Source organism: Castanea sativa, chromosome 3 (genome assembly GCF_040712315.1).
Source record: "Castanea sativa cultivar Marrone di Chiusa Pesio chromosome 3, ASM4071231v1".
NCBI lineage: Eukaryota > Viridiplantae > Streptophyta > Magnoliopsida > Fagales > Fagaceae > Castanea > Castanea sativa.
In genome coordinates, this window is record NC_134015.1 from 46,451,626 (window position 1) to 46,473,200 (window position 21,575).

The 21,575-nt window shown below is 34.5% G+C and overlaps 2 protein-coding genes across 3 annotated transcripts; both read left to right on the forward strand.

Annotated features, from left to right (window-relative positions):
- Positions 1-525: 525 nt before the first annotated feature.
- On the forward strand, positions 526-6,535 carry LOC142629645 (ribose-phosphate pyrophosphokinase 4-like). 2 transcript variants are annotated; one of them, XR_012843088.1, is made up of 8 exons: positions 547-1,298; positions 2,160-2,475; positions 2,999-3,094; positions 3,802-3,870; positions 4,885-5,013; positions 5,544-5,758; positions 5,879-5,978; positions 6,213-6,236. XR_012843088.1 is itself a non-coding variant. In XM_075803668.1 (7 exons), the coding sequence occupies exons 1-7, from the start codon at positions 913-915 to the stop codon at positions 6,344-6,346; spliced, it is 1,230 nt and encodes a 409-aa protein (XP_075659783.1). In that variant the 5' UTR covers positions 526-912; the 3' UTR covers positions 6,347-6,535. The 2 variants fall into 2 exon arrangements, 1 of the variants encoding a protein (XP_075659783.1); XM_075803668.1 differs by lacking the exon at positions 5,544-5,758 and having other exon boundaries at positions 526-1,298; positions 6,213-6,535.
- Positions 6,536-8,810: 2,275 nt separating this feature from the next.
- On the forward strand, positions 8,811-14,626 carry LOC142629561 (uncharacterized). Its single transcript, XM_075803567.1, has 10 exons — positions 8,811-9,306; positions 9,934-10,416; positions 10,528-10,685; positions 10,991-11,074; positions 11,156-11,208; positions 12,205-12,286; positions 12,611-12,718; positions 12,941-13,064; positions 13,236-13,321; positions 14,108-14,626. The coding sequence occupies exons 1-10, from the start codon at positions 8,937-8,939 to the stop codon at positions 14,327-14,329; spliced, it is 1,770 nt and encodes a 589-aa protein (XP_075659682.1). The 5' UTR covers positions 8,811-8,936; the 3' UTR covers positions 14,330-14,626.
- The last annotated feature ends 6,949 nt before the right edge of the window (positions 14,627-21,575 follow it).

Genomic DNA, 21,575 nt, shown 5'->3' on the forward strand with positions numbered 1-21,575 from the left:
AACAGTGTCAGTATAAATTTACACGATTATGATACCAAACTTGTAAATTTACAAAATTTTACATTAACTAATGTAAGTCATTTTAAGGTAAAATTATGTAAATTTTACACATTTTTTAATTTTCTATTATACATCCATTGAATGCTCTAAGAGTTGTAAAATTTGTTGGGTTATCAAAACCCAAATCATGAGATTAATTTCTAAAATCAAAACTTGGAGAATATTTATAAATTGTTGGTTTATTGTACAATGTACATAGAGTAGTTCTATGATCACAAATTATTTTGTAATTTTTTTGTCATAATTTTGACATGATAGACTATGAATGACTAATTATCATTTACACATGAACTGACAATTTTTTCTTACTAATCGCATTCTGTCATGTTAAGCATGTAAAAAAAAGTTACGAAAAAAATGTGTTACTAGACTTATTTCACTTGCATAAGTAGTTTTGGACTACCCATTTTTTTTTTTAAATTGGAGTGTTGGACTTTCATGAATAGCTCCAATCTAGCTACTCCACAAGGGGAAGAGGCGTGTCCTTTTGAAGTTCGAAACAATTATGACGAAAGTGTCATCCATGGATCACATTCTTGTGTTACTCCAATCTAGCTACTCTACAAGGGGAAGAGCCGTGTCCTTTTGAAGTTTGAGCACAAGTGTACTAAAGGAACGCAAAAAACGTGTCATTTCCACGGTAAGGAGTTATAACTAAAAGAGTACTAAAGACCATAGTCATCTCTCTCAGACAGTCAGCCTCAATCTCAGTCTCTCAACTCTCAAAAAGACCAGAGAGCACACCAACCAAACTATCAGAAATTGTGTGCCTTTTTGTATTGGGTTACTGTGTTTTACTCACACCTACACGGCTCCACCGTAACATTACAGCGCAACAGCAGTGTCCGCCACATGGCGGCCACTCGACCCAACATTCCTTCCCAAAACCCCAACTCTCACGCCCTCAAACCCCTCAAACCCACTTCCATTTCTCAATCCCTTCTCAAATTCCCGGCTCTCGAATCCTCGAACAAGATCAGGAGGCAGTGTATCAATTCGAGGTGCGAGATCACGAGCTTCGAGTTCGACAAGCCCAAGAATTGGTCCGACCCAGTTCGAATTATCCAACCCTTTTCTCCTATTTCCAACTCAATGGCTGCTGCTTCGGCTTCTTCCATGGATTCGCCTACCAAGAATGTGAAGAGGGTCTGCCTTTTTTACTGCGACGACACCAAGGCTCTGGCTGAGAGAGTCGCCGCTGAGTCCGATGCAATTGAGCTCCGTTCCATCAACTGGAGGTCAGTTGTTTATCATTTCCATGATTTCTGTTTCTTTTTCGCAACAATTTGGAATTCAAAAAAAAAAAAAAAAAAATCCCTTTTGGACCCACGAAACAAATTTAGCTTTCGTGGGTCCCACAGAACAGTAATAACCAAAATTATAATATAATGTCACGGTTACACCCAATTTTACGTGCATGATTTGGTGGACAAAAAAAAAAAAAAAAAAAGATAAAAAAATTTTACACCGTAAATAAATAAATAAAAGTAACGGTAGTGGTGAGTATTGTTAACTCAACTGTTGGTGAAATTTTTGGTGGCCGTAGCATTGATAAAAAATGATGGCTCTGTGATAAAGGTAGGGGCAGAAACAGTCGGGAAAATGGCTATTTAAGCTTAATTTTTTTAACTATGTAGCAAAACAGTCCCCTTTTCAAACTATGTACTTGATATTATTGATATCAGGCAGAACTCAACATTAGCAGTATTGATTTCCAAGTAGAACTCACATCAACAATATTGAGTATCAAATCAGGGGTGTTTTGCTATAAAGTTTGAAAAGAAAACTGTTTGACTACATGGTTAAAAAATTAAGGCTAAATAATCATTTTCTCACTTATAGTCAGCTACTTCGGCATATTGTGAAATTTGATGTGTACCAGATTAAATGATCATCATATCGCAACTAGAAATGTTTGATCACAATACTCGTTAAGGAAAAGTAGAAGAAAAAAAAAACATTGGTAGATGTTTGATCACTAGAAATGTGCTATTACATGTGTGATTGATTTACGTTAGAGTGGTGGAGTTGAACTTGGATTTAGTTTCTCTCATTTTGTGTGTGACATTTTTGTTTTTTTGGGGTAATTTATGGTTTAGGACATTTGATGACGGATTCCCCAACTTGTTCATACCTAATGCTCAAGGCATTCGTGGACAGCATGTAGCATTTCTAGCCTCATTTAGTTCCCCTGGAGTAATATTTGAGCAGCTGTCTGTGATATATGCGTTGCCAAAACTATTCATCTCCTCATTCACACTAGTACTTCCGTTTTTCCCCACGGGCACTTCTGAGCGTATGGAGGATGAAGGAGATGTTGCAACAGCTTTTACTCTTGCTAGGATTTTGTCAAACATACCGATTTCAAGGGGAGGGCCTACTAGCCTAGTGACCTTCGATATCCATGCTTTGCAGGTTTCTACTTTGTATTTGTAGAATTGTTTTTATGTTTTGGCCTTTTTGGGTAAATTATAGACGTAACAAGTGGATCTTGAAACTTTTCACTCACCTTGTTTTTAGAACAGAAGGAGGTGACATTTGAGGTTTTTGACCATTCAATTCTTATAACAAGTGGGTGCCAAGAGCCTTGTGGTTCAATTGGACATCCTGGTGTCTCCAATGGGTACATTCAGGGTTGAAATCCCCCTCTTCCTCATTGTAACTATCAGATTATCAAAAAATGTTACAAGTGGGCAAGAGGGGATTCAAACTTTGGTACCCCTAATAAAGGAGACCAAGTAATGCCATTGAGCTACAAGGCTATTGGCAGCATCTGAGTCAAAGGTCATTGTCAATTATATTTGCAGATATTAGTGTATACAATTTATCTTGTTGGTTAATATGTGATATTTTTTTGGGGCGCATTTTTTTTAGCGTATACAATTTGCTGTTTCGAAATTTTTTGACCATCTGCTTTCTTTATCATGCTGAATCTTAGGAGAGGTTCTACTTTGGTGATAATATTCTACCATGCTTTGATAGTGGGATACCTTTGCTTAAAAATAGGCTCCAACAGCTCCCTGATTCTGACAATGTAAGATTCTTTTCTTTTCTTTTTGGGCATGTAAGATACATGTTGAGCTTCGTCTTTGTAGAGTGGTGTTTTTTTCCCGGTTAATGGGGTTTTTGTTTAAGAATTCACTAATATGGTGAAGTCTACTCATGTTTGAAACCCCAGAGACAAGAGACAAGGGCTTCTGGGTAACCTGCACAATAAATAGTTTAAATTCCTTAGTTAGGATATGGGAACTGTAAAACCAGAAACTTTGATTGTTCCTGTACTTGAAAGATCCCCCAAATATGGTTATTTGCTTCTAATGGTTTCAACCTAATTACCTGTATTCAGACTAGTGGCCAAGCTATATTATATATGTTTTTTATTTGATGTTCCTTTTTCTGAAAAAACCGATTGGGATGCTTTTCTAATTAGTAAGCATGTATTCTTTAGCAATACAGTTCACTTTTTTGAGTCTGGAATCCAGGGTCTAGGTTAATTTTGTACCTCAAAATTGAAATGCTAAGATGCAAGAGGGGACGAGCATGTCTCAGCACTTAGACAAGATGGGGAAGATTATCAAAGAATTTGTAGCAGTGAGAGTAAAAATGACTGATCGTGATTAGTGACCGTGAAGTCGCTCCTGGAAATTATGGAAACCTGGAGATTAGATGTTGATAAGAGTAATTAATTTGGAGCAATTTCTCACCTGTGACAATGAATGCTGTTGTTTTTCATTTTTTCAGATATCTGTTGCCTTTCCAGATGATGGTGCATGGAAACGATTTCATACACAACTGCAGCATTTCCCAACGGTATTATATAAATTTTTCTGTTTAACAAGAATCCTGTGTTTCACTTATACTCATGCATAGGCATATATAACTACTTTTGGTGCTTTTTCTTGTGTAAATTTGATGCAATTTTTACTCCAGTTAATTTGATATTATGCACTAAATTAAACAATCTGCTTTTTTTATTTTTAAAAATCACAAAGTAGATTATGTTAATGTTAAAATATATATTCGTTTGTGTCAACTCTGGGGATATGATCATTATGTTGCACACACCATTACCCCCACATCAAGTCCTTCTGGATACATGGATTGAGGATCTATCTAGGATGAGACGATGTGAGTGAATTATTTCTAAGTTTAGGGCTTATATCTGATCTTTTTCTGGAGTGAACCAGGGAAATACATTGGATCTCTTGTTTTGTTAATTAAATATATCTTTTGGCTGGCTGTAGTGTCTACTTTGGGGCTTGTGTCCCCAGCAAACATTTGCTTGTAGGATGCGAATGTATGCGAATGTTTACGATGGATGGGATAGACCAATGGGCTGCAGCTCAGTTTGTATCCTGCAGGGTTCCCTAATGGCCTCAGGTTAAAGTTTAAGTGTCTAATACTGCAAAGGTAAATTGGGTATGTTCATAAAAGCTGTGTTCTTCTGAATCTAATGTGCGCTTAAGAAAAAGGATGCATATGATCATGCAGTTTGTCCATTTAATTAGGGGGGGTGGGGGGGAAGGGAAATCTCCAAGTGGGAATTTTATTTTAGTGTTTTTGGTGATACTGGATGCAATTTAATTTGTATGGAAGAAATGACATTCCTCGATCCTCTTCATTGATCCCGGCTGATAATTTCTCTCCCTTATATTCTATGAAATGAAATGACTTTTTTGAATTCTGCTTCAGCCGTAGATCTAGACGCTATCTGCTCAACTATAACTTTTCATATCTTTCACAGAGATGCTTGCATTTGGTTTACATTCTGACTGTACAACTAATCTTGTCCCTGGTTGCCTGCATCGCACAATTGATTTACAGATTGTTTGTGCGAAAGTTCGAGAAGGAGACAAGCGAATAGTTCGAATCAAGGAGGGAGATCCTGCAGGACGGCATGTTGTGATTGTTGATGATTTGGTCCAATCAGGTGGCACTCTTATTGAATGCCAGGTACACAAATCCATGCACATTTTGTTCTTTCTCAATCTGGATTTATATTTGCGATCTGGAGAATGTGCACAAATGTTGAGGCATCAAGTTGACTTTTAGTAATCCCACCATTTAGACCTGCACAATAGTAGTTATACCAACACATATCATAATTGTGCATCGTATCATATCCTTTGTATGGTTAGGACAAACAGCTGATGATTTGAATTGATCATTTTGTCAAAGGGTTGTGGTATGAGGCATTAATATTGAGTTCCCTGGCTATTGCTAAAAAACTAGACTACCTCAGATGGCTGTGGATTTGGAATAAGATCTTACAGAGTTGAGTTCAACAACTTGGGGACAGATAAATACCATTATTATGTTTGGCCAAACTCCTAACAACTAAAGCTTCTTAAGGGGTGATACACTGATACCTACTGGTTTACTGATATGAGTCTAAAACTGCTTGGAAGAAAGTTTTGGGTTGTTATTGCTGATTTCCTTAATTTTCAAAAGTGACAACCTTAAAGTACAGTTCTTGCTTGCAGCCCCATGTAGTTTCTCTATACATCAACCAAGGCTTATGCATTACAGCCACCTCGTGGACCAATGTGGGTGCATGATTTGGCTACATTGCTCTCAATTTTGAAGTTGGTCACATGATTTTGGCCATTCTAAACTGTACTGTTTGTGAAGATAGAGTAAGTGGGGACACATGGAAACCTTGTTCACAGGGTTGGAAAATGAAAGCTCACTTCGCTAGGTTCATCTTTTGTGCCCCTACTTTTAGACCTTTGCACTGAAAAATACCACTCCATTTTTTTTTTCCATGTTTATTGGTTAGTCTTTCTGAAGTGCATACTTACACTCTTGCTTCTTTTAGAGAGTATTGGCTGCCCATGGAGCAGCAAAAATCAGTGCTTATGTGACACATGGAATATTCCCTAATAGGTCGTGGGAACGCTTTGAACAAGATAATGGAGGTATTGCATGCTCTGCTCTTACATTTTCAGTCTTTCAGATAGAGTTTATTACATAAAGTAACTGACAGGGATTCTTGTGTTTCCGCCCTTTTGAATACATACATACATATATATATATATATATATATATATATATAATGTTTCCTTTGAAATGGATATGATGGCAATTATATTGTCTCTAGAGTATGATAGTCTAATCCATTTCCTCCTCTGCTATTTCCATGTTCTATACAGGTAATCCTGATAATGGGCTGACCTACTTTTGGATAACAGACTCATGTCCACTAACAGTAAGGGCAGTGAAGAACAAGCCACCATTTGAAGTTCTTAGCCTTGCTGGTTCCATAGCTGCTACCCTTCAAATATAAGAGAGGCTTGGAAGCATTAGTCACTGGTAAAATAATGGTCTTGCTGGAAAAGTTAGTGAGTCATTGTCACTGTCAAAATCAAGTTATTGCATTGATTCATGTGTTAAAAGGTCTTTTCATGAAAAAAAAAATTCTTACAGAATAAGTTATGCGGTTTGGAGATTTGTGGTCATTTGGAACCATTTATTCTGTTCCTGGCTTGGTGATCTTTCTTTTGAGTGATAGGCCAAGATAGAGATAAAAAGGGAGAAAGGGGTGGGGGGGGGGGGGTGTTCTTTTGTGTTTGTGGTTTGATTCCCTACATTTGCCTCAATATGATTGCAATCAAGAGGCACCCTATAAAGAAGGGTAATACAAGAACCACCATAATTCCAATACAATGGCAATCTATTTGGATGGACCAATTTGTTGTACAAGAAGCCTAATGACACAAAAACTTTTACAACATTTTTCAAAATTGTTTTGTTGACCTATTGTGGTTGGTGTATAAGAAAAGTGACATAAGAGGTGGTCTCATGTGAAAGTGGTGTCAAACTAATTGCAATTGTTGCCTTAACAAATAGTGGAAAAAGTTGTTTATCATATCAGTGTTCAGTGATGCCTTCCAAAAAAAAAGGGAAAAAGAAAAAGAGGCATCCCAATTCCAAATAGATACTTAGATTTGGGTTTGGAGTTTTGTAGAAGAATGAAAAAGAAATAAAAAGTATTTGGGTTTGAAGTTTTAGATAAGAATGAAAAGAAATAAAATATTAACACGTCTGGAAAAAATAAAATAAATAAGGAATTGAAAATAATAGAATAAAATAAATTTTAACTCTATATTTTGTATGGTTTCAAATTAAATCACACAATTAAAAATTTTCAAATTAAACCTTAAATTAAATTATAGTTTTGTTTATTTTAAATTAAACTTTGGATTTTTAAAATTGTTTCAATTTAGTTTAAGGGTTTGATTGAGTTAGGGGTTTAAATTGATACGATTTTAAAAGCCCATTGAGTTAGGGTTTAAATTGATACAATATTAAAATTTTATGTTTGAATTGAAACTAATGAAGCTATACTTTTAATCTCTCACTCTTATCGTCTTACCCAATAACACATACTAAATTGCTTCTCTATTTAGTATTGACTTGTCAATCATCCTATAAATACTTTTTGTATTTTTAATAGAGACATCAATTTGCCAAGAGTTTTGTAATTTAATTGATTGACACTTTGTTTGGTATTTTTAATATAGACATTTAAGATTCAAATCTCATCCTCCAACTTTCTTATTATAAAAAAAAGGCACATTTGTTTGAATCGTTATTATACTATTTGTAAGCGCACAAAAATCAACTACTAACCCAAGCTAGATGAAGAGTTAATATGTGACGGCTTAATACAATTAATTTATAAAGATGCGTTATCAAGGTCAACATTTCCAAGCCTTAATTGATTCATTTAAGTTAATAGGATTGTGAAAGGTTACCAATAAGAAAGAAGAAAATTTTTGTATTAACTCTTCCTTAGGTTAATTCAAGGATCATTGGTTCATATAATATTCTAGTCTTGGTTATGAAGCTTATGGTTAGACGATATATGTTTTTCTCTAATTTCTCTATCTCAAATTTTGTAAGAGTCTTTTTTTCCTTATATAGCTATTTGAAGTGTATCCCAACCCTCCACTTGTACAATAACTAATTTTTATTTGAATGCTTGTCCTAATAGGGCTTTATTGGAGGTGGTAAAATGTGCTACAAAGTATGAGAGTACTGTTTATGGATCATTCTGGCATTAATGTAGCCAGCTAAGTTGGTGCAGTACATTGAATGTGAGGTAATTGGTACTTTGTCTAGAAACTTTCCCTCTACTTTACTTGTAGTCTCTACTTCTTTCCTCGGTCTTCAAATTTTTGTTCCAAGTGGCTTGTTTAAATTCTTCTGAGAAGTGTTTGCTCTTCAGGCTCCTCTAACGGTCCACTTCTTCGGCTTCAATACTTGGGCTCTTGTCAATGTGTTGGGCCAAAGCTGATGAGAAGCCAGACCCTCCTTCTCCTTGGGTCGGATTTACTTAGCAGTATTTTGTGTTTGAACCTTACCCTCCCACAATATTTTTGTAAAACAGGGAGGATTTCATTTTAATTTTAAAATTGAACGGCACGATAACTTCAAAAAATCTAAACAATACCGTTCTGATCAGTTCAGTTGACGTTCTTATCTCTCCTACACATCCAATATGGAGTTAATATTATCTTATATGATTGATTAAAACGGTTAATATTAATTTAAGTAACCATTACATTCTCTCTCTTTTAATTATAATTTTTCTCCGACATTGCCTTCAATTTCACGTACACCTTAGACTTTTTAAATTTTTTTAAGACACAGTCGCCACCTGGCAGTAGTACTGTTGATTAAATTTTTTTTATTTAAAAATGGCCTGCCCCACCTAATCAGCAGCATACAAAGCATATACCCGCCATTCTTCTCACAAAGTACAAACCCATTTGCCATTTTTCCTCCCCCCCACTACTCCCCTTATCGAACTCTCCGAAACAAGGCACACAGATAGAGAAAGAGAGAGAGAGAAAGTAGTGAGTAAAATCGCCATGAAAGCTCTACTCAATCCAGAGCTTTCTTTCTCATCCTCCATATCTCAATTCCACACCAACAGGCTTCGTAATTTCACGCACTCGCCTAACCAGACCTCTCTCCGATTTCCCTCCAAGTATCGGATTGGTAAAGGCGCTTGTTTGGTTGTGAAAGCTGCGCTGGACTCGGCTATTATGGACCAGTTGGGGCTCTCCGAGTCCGATATTCGGAACCCGTCCGTTTCGACTTCGTATCGGAGTTCCAAGTTGCCGAAGCCCAATCAGACTATGCTTGATGCCCAAGCTAGGGTTTGCACTGGCCCCACGCAGACCAGGCCGCTTAGTGAGGAACAAGCTTTTAAGGTTTTCGATACCATCTTAAGATCAGGTTGGATTTTTTTTTTTTTTTTGTTCGGCCAATATTGCTTTCAAGCAGTTCATAATTAGCGTAAAAACTTAAAAAAAAAAACTAGATTCATAGGTGCAATATAATAAAACACAAACAATGTTGTTTTTAAGGGCAATTAAATTCAATAATACTTAATTGGAAATCTAACTATACCTAAGTTTTACTATCGTATTCTCATTTTATTAGATTATTAATATGTTTTTATTTTTTCGCCTTTTTTTGGAAAATATTAGAATAAATTTACTATTTGCTAAGAGATAAAGATTTTGGGATAGTTGTTAATTAATCATGGTATCAGAGCAGGTGTCTTTGGGATTTCATTTATTAAGGGATAGTTTGGGTCTACTTGCGAGAATGAGTATTATAATAATGGATAACTGATTAAATTTATTGTATCCTAATATCTTAAGTTTTTGGGACAATGGCTAATTTATCGGGAAATTTTATCCTCAAGAAATGTGGAGAACTTAATTATATTATAGCCTTTAATTTACATATGTGCTAGAATTGTTCTAGGATTGCTTTAAATTATGTGTACTCATGTTGTGAATTAGCTATGTATTAGACATAAAAGGTGTGTTTTATGTTTCGTGTTTAACGTGTTAGCTAAGGGAGAACTTAAAGATGAATATAAAGTTTCAAGAGCACAGCTGGGGGCTTTTTTTGCGGCAATGACAATCCGTGCCAATGCCTTTCCGGAAGCAACCCAATGGAGTGAAGGGGAAAAGCTTGCAATTAACACGTTCTGGCCGCTCTTGGTTCGCGTGCTTCCACCTGATATAATCTTCATTGCGGATCCTGAAGGCTCCATAATGGGATTAGGGAGTTCTATTGGGCCCCAATATGTTGGCAATTGCCCTACTGAGATGAGATTGGTTGGTGCCCTTAGGGAAGTTTTGGCTGGTGGTCATCTTGGATATGAGGAGGTCCAAGGTATTTTAAGAGATGTTCTTCCGCTGAAAGTAGACGATAAGGAATCGTCAGGTGTAAGTGAGTCATTGCTTTCGGCCTTTTTAATAGGTCAACGTATGAACAGGGAAACAGATCGTGAGTTAAAGGCATACTGCCTTGCATTTGATGATGAACTTGGTATAGGTTTTACTTTCATTTGTGAGCTTATGTTGGCTTTTGAGTAATTCTGCAATATAATTTGAAATATGTAATTTCTTTTGGTTGATTTATTCATCTAATTATATTCAGGTCCTCCTCCAGTTGCTGATGTTAGATCATTGACTCATTATGGTGAACCTTATGATGGAAACACACGTTACTTCAGAAGCACATTGTTTGCCGCTGCAGTTAGATCCTGTTATGGCGAATCTTGCTTGCTTCATGGTGTTGAATGGATGCCACCAAAGGTCAGCCGTCAGCTTACATGAATTAACTAATTCTTCTTGATTCCAATAAGAATCTATCTAATATAGAGCGTTGATGTTGCCAGTGATGCATCTCAGTTTTTAAATAAGAATTCCACGTGAAAGTAAAAAAGAAAGTAAAAGCATCCCATGATTTTACTGTCTCTGACCTTTTTTCCTGCTGCAATAAAGATGTAGCCTTCCATGTAAATTTTCTCATGATGTTTAAATGTTTCTTGTTAATATCTAATTCTATAGTGTCATTTTTTCTGAAACTTGTCCTACTTGGGCTGTGAATTTGAATTCAGGAGGGCATAACTGAAGAACAAATGTTGAAGTTTATGGGAGCAAACACAAGCTTATCCCCATTGCATGCAAAAGATCTCCTTGAGGTCTCTGTAATTTTCATTTTGCATTCCATTGGGACATTTTTTCTCTTAGTTTTTTTTAAAACTTTGTTATTATTATTTCAGGATGAGGAGGTTGGTTTTGCTTACGTAAGTCAACGTGAAGCTCACACATCTCTGTATGAAAATCTAACCAAATAGTACTATTCCAAGCCTTTTTATCTTTTTTGGTGGCAAAACGTATCCCATTAATCCCCTTATTTCTGTGAAGGAATATTTGTTTTCAGTGCACCGGAAAGAGAAAAAGTAAAAACTGAATTTAGTTGGATTTGTTTTTGAAAATTAAATGATTAAGTCCTTTATATTAAAGATAACATTATTTTGCCGTCTCAGTTTGAATGTGTTTCCCCTGAATTTATGTTAAACTAGTTACTGTAAGGAGCTAAGATTATGAGATTTTCATTAACCATCTGAATCTTTAATTTACTTCCTGCTAACACGGATAGAGAGTTACAGATGCTTTTTCCCTATTAGTCTCTGATAAAACCAAAGTGCATCAAGGTTCAAGTCAAGTTTGTCATAGAAAGCACTTGCTTCTATCATCTCATATGAGAAATCAACTAAAGGTGCTTTTTGCTCGTCTTAATGGATCACCTTTATTGAATGAATGCTTTTTTATTTTTTGTCCAGATAATTGTGTCTTCTTTGAAATTTTACACTAGGTTGAAGATACACAGACACCTATGTTGTTCATCCCTTTTCTGGTCTAATGCATTCGACATGATAACTAAAAGAGATTTAAATAAAAATAGAAGTGATTTTCCAATTACATCTTTCTTAGGCTCTAGTTCTAACATTTTCTTTTTCTTCCTCTCATTTGATTTTCAAATGAAATTATGGATGCACTCAATCGCTTGGTGCTCTGTTATTTAAGTTATGGATTTCATCTTCTAAAGTATATTGGTATTGAGATTCCTTGATTCCTTATATTATGCTTTAAAAGAAAATTCAGGGGTAGGAGGAAGCCCCTAGAAAATTATACATCTTTTGGCATACCTTGTGTGTGCTCTAGGTTTAACATGTCATATTTACTGACACTAAACTGGTTGAAGCTAATAACAAGATTTTTGTGATTTCAGCTGATGCTCATACTTATAAAAAGATTATTATTGCAGATATTCATTGATTGGTGTGAGGGAGCATATAAAAAAGCGCCCCCCTGTGGCAACAGCTGAAAAGGTTCAGCAATTTGTGAAGGTGAGAATCTTTTACTGTTGGTCATTGCTGCTTCTTGATGAATACTTCATGGAGTGAAAAAGCTCAAATGGCCTTTTAGTATATAAAAATCTAGATTCTTCCATACATCAGAATCTACAGCAAGTTAAAATGTTTCTAAATTGTTTTTACTTACTTAATCTGCAATTGATGTACCTACTTTAAAGTAAATTATCAGTCAACTTCACATGCATGTTTATGTGTGTCTACATAAAACTTTTTTTTAGGATGAAAATTTGTCAACCACCCTTGTAAGTCTGAGGAGCTTGGTTGTCCAGAATGTAAAAAGTTTCATTTTCTGAACAGGCTCGAGGGAAGGAAGCAATGGTTGCTGGATTTTATCATGATGGTTATGAGGAACCACTGTTGATGCTTATGAAGAGAAGAGGTGTTCATTCTGGCTTGGTAGTGAAGGTCAGAACTTTGCTTTTATAAATTCTATTGCTATGTCGGATTTTATAAATTTAACTTCCAACAACTTTGCATTGAAAGGGGATCTGCTAATTAAGAAAAAGGGGTGTGCTTGCTCTCATTTAATGTCAAGATGGTCTGGTATAATGTCATTCAGTAATTCAAGTATCCACAAGGCATTCCAAGCTAACCACTTGATATAATCTGATTATGCTGTTAATGTAGGGTGAGGAAGGGGCCCTCTCGATGACAACAAGATTGCGGTCAGCTAGCATTTCAAAAGGATTTCCTGTAAACTACTGCTCAGGTTTCCGTTCACTAAGTATGGCGTCTGCTTTCGAAGTTGATGGTTTGTATCATTTTGCTACCTTATCTTCATTGTGTTCGCTTGTATTCATGTCTTTATCTATGTATTTATTTGAGAGTACGTACTTCACTTTTGTCGATCAGTTCAGTTGATTGAGATTCTGGCACCATTCTTTTATCATTAATACTGAAACCTTACAATTTACTGTTGCAGGTGTATCACGTCAGAATTTCAATCTCGAGGTCAATGCCATGGACTATGGCTTTGAACCTACTAATACTCCAAGAACTGATAGATCGGTAGAGTTTCTGAGTTCTCTTCTATTCTCTTTTCTGCATGGATTATCATCTGACCTTTCTTTTGATGAAAATACACTCGGCAGTTGGCAGCCACATTCCTGATAATAAATTATCTAAATGTTGTCTTCTACCTCCTAAGTATTTCCATGAAGTTGTCATTTGGGCAGTCAAGGAAAAGGAATTCAGTTGCAGTGGCACTAAAGGCAGAGAGGGAGGGGGGAGGGGAGGCCCTTGATTTTTAAAATTCCTCCCTCCTATTACCAAAAGATTATATTGCCTCCTTCTAACGTGATCTTAGATTGAGACCACGAATTTCAGCCATTAAGATTTTTAAAACAAAACTTCAAAACAACACGAAAAATGGATTTTTGAGTGTTTAACTATGTTTGTAGAAGGAGAGATTGCCAGGAAATTTGGTATAGAATCATTTACAAATGATTTTAGAATAATTGAAGAACGTAGAGCACAAAAGCACAAATTTGTAAGTAAAAGCTAATTTATGAAAGAAAATATTTGTTTTGAGCATTGGAAAAATTATTTTGATATAACTTTTACTATATAAAACAATAACACATGTCATATTAAAAGGCATACTTGATAGTTGATACATATACTCACACAAGTATTAGCAATTTTTTGTGCAACTTGTGCGAGAAAAATTTCTGGCTTTGGTATTGTGCAGGTGTAACCTAGTTAACTTTTTAACTTCGGCATACTTAAATTCATTTGTTACCTTCGGCATTTTTAACTTTTTATGTCAAGTAATTATATTTTCTGCAAGTACAGGTCTCAAAGAATATAGAATTGGGTCTAGCAGCTCTTCATGGTGAAAAAGGGCCTGCTTATGATCGGATCGTCTTAAATGCTGGAATAGTAGATCACTTGCTGGGATGTGATGGTGCAGAGGACATATCCACGGCCCTAGATAGAGCCAGAGAAGCCATTGACAGTGGCAAGGCTTTAAAAAGGCTTTTAAATTACATTAAAATCTCTCACAAATTGAGCTAAATTAGGTCCAACCGGTGCTTGCATTTTTTGGCTTGTCTTTTGTAGGTTAGAATTGTAATTTCGTATTTTTTGCACGTTAGTGGATATTGATAAAGAAAGAAAGAGAACTAGAGCCTTTCTTCCTTTTTTTTTTTTCCCTTTATTTGTAAAATTAGCTCAGCTACCACCTGCCAGCCTCATAGTTTCATTTATTTCTCCCCAGTTATCATTCCTCGTCTGTCGTTGTGTCAACAGTACAGGAGTATCTCCCAAATATTAAAATAGCAGTGTCAAAAAGGTTGATTTTGGAGTTTCTTTGTTGAGTTTACATGTCTTTTTACATGTATCTATTTTGATAATTGTTACTTAGTTATTTTTACAAATATATTTCTTATTTATTGAATTTTGATACATATGGTTTCGTATTATTTTGATACAAAATTTGAGCTACTTATTATTTTTTCTCTAGTACAATTGTGCTATAATCATATGCAAGTGCACACACAGCCAAAACCTACTGGATTCTAATTTCAAATTAAAGCTACATATACAGTATTAACAGGCATGCTGGATAAACCTAATGCAGATATTAGGATACGAAATGATATTAGAAATACAAATAAGCTCCTAATGCAGATATTAGGATACGAAATGATATTAGAAATACAAATAAGCTTTAACACATGTGAGAGATTGACCCCAGCAAAGCAAGGTAATGGATTAATTGTTATTTATACCCAAAATTAGCAGTTTAACAAAGGACACAACCACATTAATAATCACCACAGTCCAAAGCAACAAAAATAAAAGTAAAAAAGAACATACAAAGCAATAAAAATTAAAATTGAAAAGAATATACGAATTCCGACGACGAAGTGGAAAACTTTAGAAAAACTCTTTAAGAGAAAAAAATACTCAAAGGTAACCAACCCCACAAGAACTTTCTGATGATGAAGTGGAAAACTTTAGAAAAAATTTTTAAGTGAAAAATAACTCAAGGGTAACCAACTCCACAAGAACTTTTCAATTCAAAAGAAACAGTTGTTACCAAAAATTCATACAACAACAACAAAAACTTGGTCCCAAAATTTAGGGTTGGTTATTGATCCTCAACAGATTAGCTAGGATTAGCCACATGTATTCTTTCTTCCATTTTATTTTATCTAAAGTCATACTCTTTGTTACTTCTTTAAACGATGTCTTTTTTTATTACTTCTGCTAATGTAATTTTTGGTCCTCTACATTTTTTCCCCCTTAACTTGGTCACTCTTTCTTACAATGCATTAATCTTTCTCCTTGAACATGGCCAAATCATCTCAAGCATTCAGTCTTATAAAATTTTCCTTTTTAACTTAATAGGCATTTTACCATCACACAAAACTCCTAGTGATGGAGCCACATTGGCCCGAAAGGGGCCTTGGCCCCCAAAATATTTGAAAAAAAATTAGTAGATAATATTAATATATGAATTATTCCGATTAATTTTACAATTTGCAAGGATTAGATATGCTTCTGGCCTCTCAAATCATGGATAAATATTCTAAAAACGTTATTTTCACAACACTTTTACAACAAATCTTCGCTTTTACAACAAATCCTAAGTGACGGATTGTTATTCACTATTATAAATAGATAAAAAAGTAATTTGTTGTAAACAACCAATTTGCAATACAAAAATCTAAATATTATTACACACATATATATACATAGATTTTTGTATTGCAAATTGGTTGTTCCTTATTAGACTTTTATTGAAATTTGAGTAATTTTTTATCTAATTTATTTTGAAAATAGAGGTCTATAGGCCTAAAAACAATTGACTCATTCTTTTTCTCAAATTTGTTTCTTGATTTTAATAAATACATATTTTTAGCACACATTGAGCTATAAAATATTTAATTAATATATTGAATTGCATTTACATTACCATTTGAAACTATAATACATAATAGGAATATAATTGATATATACAAAGAAAAAATTATTTATTATTTGACTCCTCAATGATAAATTCCTGGTTTTGTCGCTGAAAACTTCAGGTGCTTTTCCATTTTACAAGCATTGTGCTATAATCTTCTTTTCCTGATTAGATGAGTGTTGCTCAACTTCATTTTTCAAGCTTGGTGACATTTGAGGATTATAAGTTTCAAGAGAAGTCATAAGATTCAAGTTCTCAAAAGCTCTGCATACGCAGCAGCTCTGATCACACGCGCAGAAGAGAGGCGAGAGAGATGGAGGCTGGAAGCTTCTAGTTTCGGGGAAAATAAGTGGGTTGGGCTGGGTTGAGCCTGATCCATTGTGTGAGGTCCGACTCGGTCCCTTAAGCCCAGTCCAGGTTGTAGTCAGCCTTGGTCTCGGACCAAAATCCATAGGCCCATTCTCGCGTAAACTAGAGAGCCCTTAGGCCCAATCCTAGGGTAATATGAGACTTAGCCGCGGGCTCAGTCCCTTGGACCAGATAAAAATCTGAAACTTTTTTTTTTGATAAAAAGTTCTGAAACTTTTTTGTTCAACCCACGTTCTAAAACATTCTTTAAAAAAAAAAAAAAAAAAACCACGTCCTAAACAGATAAATGATATGTTCATAACAAATTTTATATTGCAAGTTGTTACAAGTTGTTATTAGTGGGATAGAAAAGTAATTTCAGTGAAAGGTTCAAATTAGAACTAATAGCAACAAATCACCTATAATTTATTGTGAAAATATAGTGAAAATATTGTGAACCTAGCATTTCTCTTTTAAATAAGTTTCCACTTTCACTTTTTTTCCTCTCCCGATTACAACACTCTCACCTTTTAAAATAAAGCCCAATCCATTTCAATGCTTAGCTTAAGGATTCGTTTAGAATCGGCTTATTTTGTTAAAATTAAAATTTTTTTACTGAAAGTATTATAGATAAAAGTAAATGTTAGCTAAAATAGTACGGTAGGAGCCATAAATAGTACCAAAAAAAGCAGTGGGACTCATAAATAGTACAAAAAATAAGTTGAATAGTAAAATAAGTTGGCAAAAATAATTTTTGCTGAATACACCCTAACCCCTTATACCTCATATTTAACCCCCCTCCCTTTTAAATAAACTTTCGGCCCACACACTTTAAATAAAGAGTCCACTAGCATGCCATCATATTGTCCATTTTTAGTTCTCAATAATAATAATAATAATAATAATGTCCATTTTTGCATGTTAGTCCTTACTTTCTCATATTTGCATTATGCCATCATGCTTTGTCATATTTGGCTTTTGGTTCATAAACTTTTCATATTTGCATTTTACCTCGAAATTTCCTACCTTCATATTTTGACCTCGAATTTTCCCCAAAATTTCGTTTTGACCAAACACTTTCTAATATTCATATTTTGACCCCAATTTTTCCCCAAAATTGCATTTTTGACCTAAAAATTCCCAAAATTTTATTTTGGACCCCAAATCTTTCTAAAATTGCAAAAAAGTCCATCAACTTTTCAATAATTACAAAGAGGCCCCTCAACTCTTTGGAAAGTTGTTTGAAAGCACTTAAACAACTTCCAAGATCTTTTAATCATCTTTAAGTCCATATTTTTCTTGCCTTTGTTTAAGATAATTGCTTGGAAACTTGTTTGATGTTTATACTTGTAGCTTTGTATTTAACTTTTAATGATTAAGAGCATCCACGTTGGTAGAGCCATAAATTTAGCAATTTGGCACTACAAAAAGTTACTTTATTTATTTTACCTTCTCACTTTACGAAACATCCAACATCAGTGGTTTTATTTTATCTTTCAACATAATAAAATAATATAAACAACACAATACAATAATATATCTACTACAATAAAATAATATATTCACTACAATAAACAACAATCTCAACCACCACCATTGAAACCGCCACCACCACTTCCATTGCAACTACTGCCACCACCACCACCGCCGCCACCGCAACCACAACCTCAACCACCACATAATAGCAAATAATTTGAACACACTACCGAAATTATTTTTTTCTCACCAATATTATCTAGTAATAACCTACCATTTAAGATTTATTGTGAAAATATTGTGGTAGTATTTCTTAATTTTAATTTCTTATTATTCTTTATTTGATTTTTCCCTTTATCTCTTTATTTGTTTTCATCCATACACATTTCTTTCTTTTCTTTTTTCCTCTTTTTTTCTCCTCCACACATATACTTCCTCTTCATTGTATCTTCATTTTCATTTTTGTTTTTCTACTCTCTCTCTCTCTCTCTCTCTCTCTCTCTCTCTCTCTCTCATAGACACAGAGATTGGCGGATAAGAAAGGCTAGAGAGAGTTAGCCTTTTAAATCGATGTTCACGAATTGCGCCACATCTGCTCCACCATTGCTTGTCCTCCCTTTACCACAGCTCAGATGGATCAGTTTTGCTGTCTTTTTTTTTTATTTTTGGTTTTTATCGTTTTGATTTGATTAGTTTTAAGATTGTGATTTGAGTTTGTGTTTTGATTTTGACTGAGTTTAGATAGAGATGTTTGAAAGAGAAAAGATTTGGAATTGTTGAGTGGAGGAAGAAAAAAAAAATGAAAGGGAGAAGAGAGATCGGCGAGATTGGAGAATGAGGTGAGGTGGAGGAAGAAAAAAAATATGCGTGTAGGACAGAGAGAGTGGAGAAGTGAAGAGTAAGAAAAGAGGAGCAACAAGCAAAAATGTGAAAGGAGGAGAAAAAAGAAAAGAAAAGAGAAGAAAAGAAAGTATTAAAATATTTTGACTAGTGTGAACACAACATAATTATTATTTTTTATTTTATTTTTTACCTTTGAGCTATAGTGCACAACCATTTTTGGTTGTGCACTGTAGCTGAGAAGCCAAAATTTTTTGTTTTAGCTCCACCAATACAACCTCAGTTTGTAATTGGTGGTGCTAAAAGTAGCAATATGGTTTTTTAGCATCACCAATAATAATTCTCTCACATGCTATGCTTGAGTGCCTTTTGCTTTGATATTTTTGACCCCGCATTTTCCCCAAAATTGCATTATGACCCAACAATTTCTAAAATTCCATTTTGGCCACAAATATTTCTAAAATTGCAAGGAAGCCCTCCAACTTTTCAAAAATTACAAAGAGGCCCTCGACCTTTAGAAAGTTATTTGAAAGCATTCAAAAAACTTGCATGTTGGATGGGGTAGGGCACGTCCAAAGGATGGGGTCTTTGCTCCTGCAAACATGATTTTGTCTTACCCTATCCTTGGCTCGCCCTGCATGACAGGGAAAATTCTCCATTTGTTACTACTCCTTGGGATGGTGAGTGTTTTGCAAATGAAAGAGCATTGTTGAATCGATTCATTGATAATTACGATACAAAGATTGCATTTGGCAAGGATGAGTCGACGTTGCCCAACAAGCATCCAAAAAATGAATGATAGGATGCATGAAGATGCAAAAGATGAATTTCTTGTTTCAGTCTCTCAATTTGACAGATGGTGTGCTATAATAGCTTCTTATCTTAGAGAACCAAACCAAATAATTTTGGAGATGACAGATGTCATTGATGCAAACCTCATAATCAATGTGCTCAAACTTTTTCCACCCACGAAAATTAAGTGGTATGCTCCAAGTTTTGATATGTTTTGAGAGATTGATTTAATTTATTATTCTGTTACAACTTACAAGTAGTTCATTTATTTTCTAACTTTTCATTATCTCCACACTACAAGAAAATAGTGTTATTGCAACGAAATTTTTTGTTGCAATATATTTCATTTTGTTGCATCAAACCTCTATTGCAACAAAATTTTTTCGCTGCCCACTAATGCAATAAAGTCAGTGGCAATAGAATATTGCAACAAAAATTTTGTTGCAATAGAATTTTGTTGCAATACGTTTGTTGCAATAAAAGATTTTTATTATTATTAAAAATGCTTTATTGCAAAAAAAAAAAAAAAATTGTTGCTATAATTTATTGCAACAAATTTTTTGTTATGATAGGTTATTGCAATAGTAATTTTTGTTGCAATAAAGTACCTCTGGAAACTTATTGCAACAAAATTTTTGTTGCGATAGGTTTACAATAGTTTATTTATTTATTTATTTATTTTTTATGCTTGTTTATACTTGATTTTCAAATGCTTTAACTGTATCTGGCACACCTCATCCCTCTTTTCCCGCTTAAAACCTATAGCCCATGGCCTATAAATATGAGCAGTACCCAGTGCCCACTACTCAAATACACAAAAGCAAAATCCATAGCCAAACAACTCAAAAAGATGGTGCTTAAGAGTGTGGGAATGTTGAAAAGAAACATTCATTGGATTTTTAATGAAATCAATTAGTTGATCGATGATGCACCCCCTAGAGTTGAAGATGAAGCTGTAGATGAAGATGAAGCAGTAGCTGTAGCACTTGAAGCTCATATTGGTATGTAATAGGAACAAGTTTTATAGTTTTCTTCTTTTCTTGTTTTTTATTAATTGAATTGATTTTCTTTTTAACTTTTTAGCACAATGTAAAAAATAACTAACATGTAAATGTGCAATTTATAATTTTTATTTTAGATTAAAATGCTTTTTATTTGACAAATTACCAAACACAAATGCTTGATTTTCAAATTAATTCTTTAACTGTATCTGGCACCACACCTCACCTCTTTTTCCCGCTTAAAACCTATAGCTCATGTCCAATTAATATGAGCAATGGCCACTACCCGCACACAAAAGAAAAATTCATAGCCAAACAAGTTGAGCGTAGAGGCACCCCATGCAATTGAAGGATAAGATGAAGCAGTACTTGTAGCTCTTCGAGCTCGTGTTGGTAAGTTTTATAGTTTTCTTCTTTTCTCATTTTTTATTTGTTGAATTGTTTTTCTTTTTAAATTTTTAGCTCAATGTCCACTGGGAGACAATACTGAGCGGATGGAGCAATATTTTCAGGAAAGTCATGAAACAATTGGTAAGTTTCTTAAACATTTTTTGATTTAATTTCTTTTTTTATTAGTTGTTACTAGTTCATTTTAATTATAGTAGTTTATCTCCATTCTCTAGTTATCACTACTCTCTAGAGTGATCGAATTTTTGAAGATGGAAGGCGATCTTTTAATCAAATGATTGATAACTATAATGAAAAGAGGGTAGTTCTGGTTAGGATGAGTGAACGTCACGATCCACACACTCGAAAATTGAATGTGAAATTGCATGAAGCAGCCAAGGAAGATTTTCTAGTTGCGGTCTCTCACATTGTAAAATGGAGCGCAACGATTGCCGCTTATCTCAGAGATGCAAATGACATCATTTTGGAGATGGAAGATGTCAAA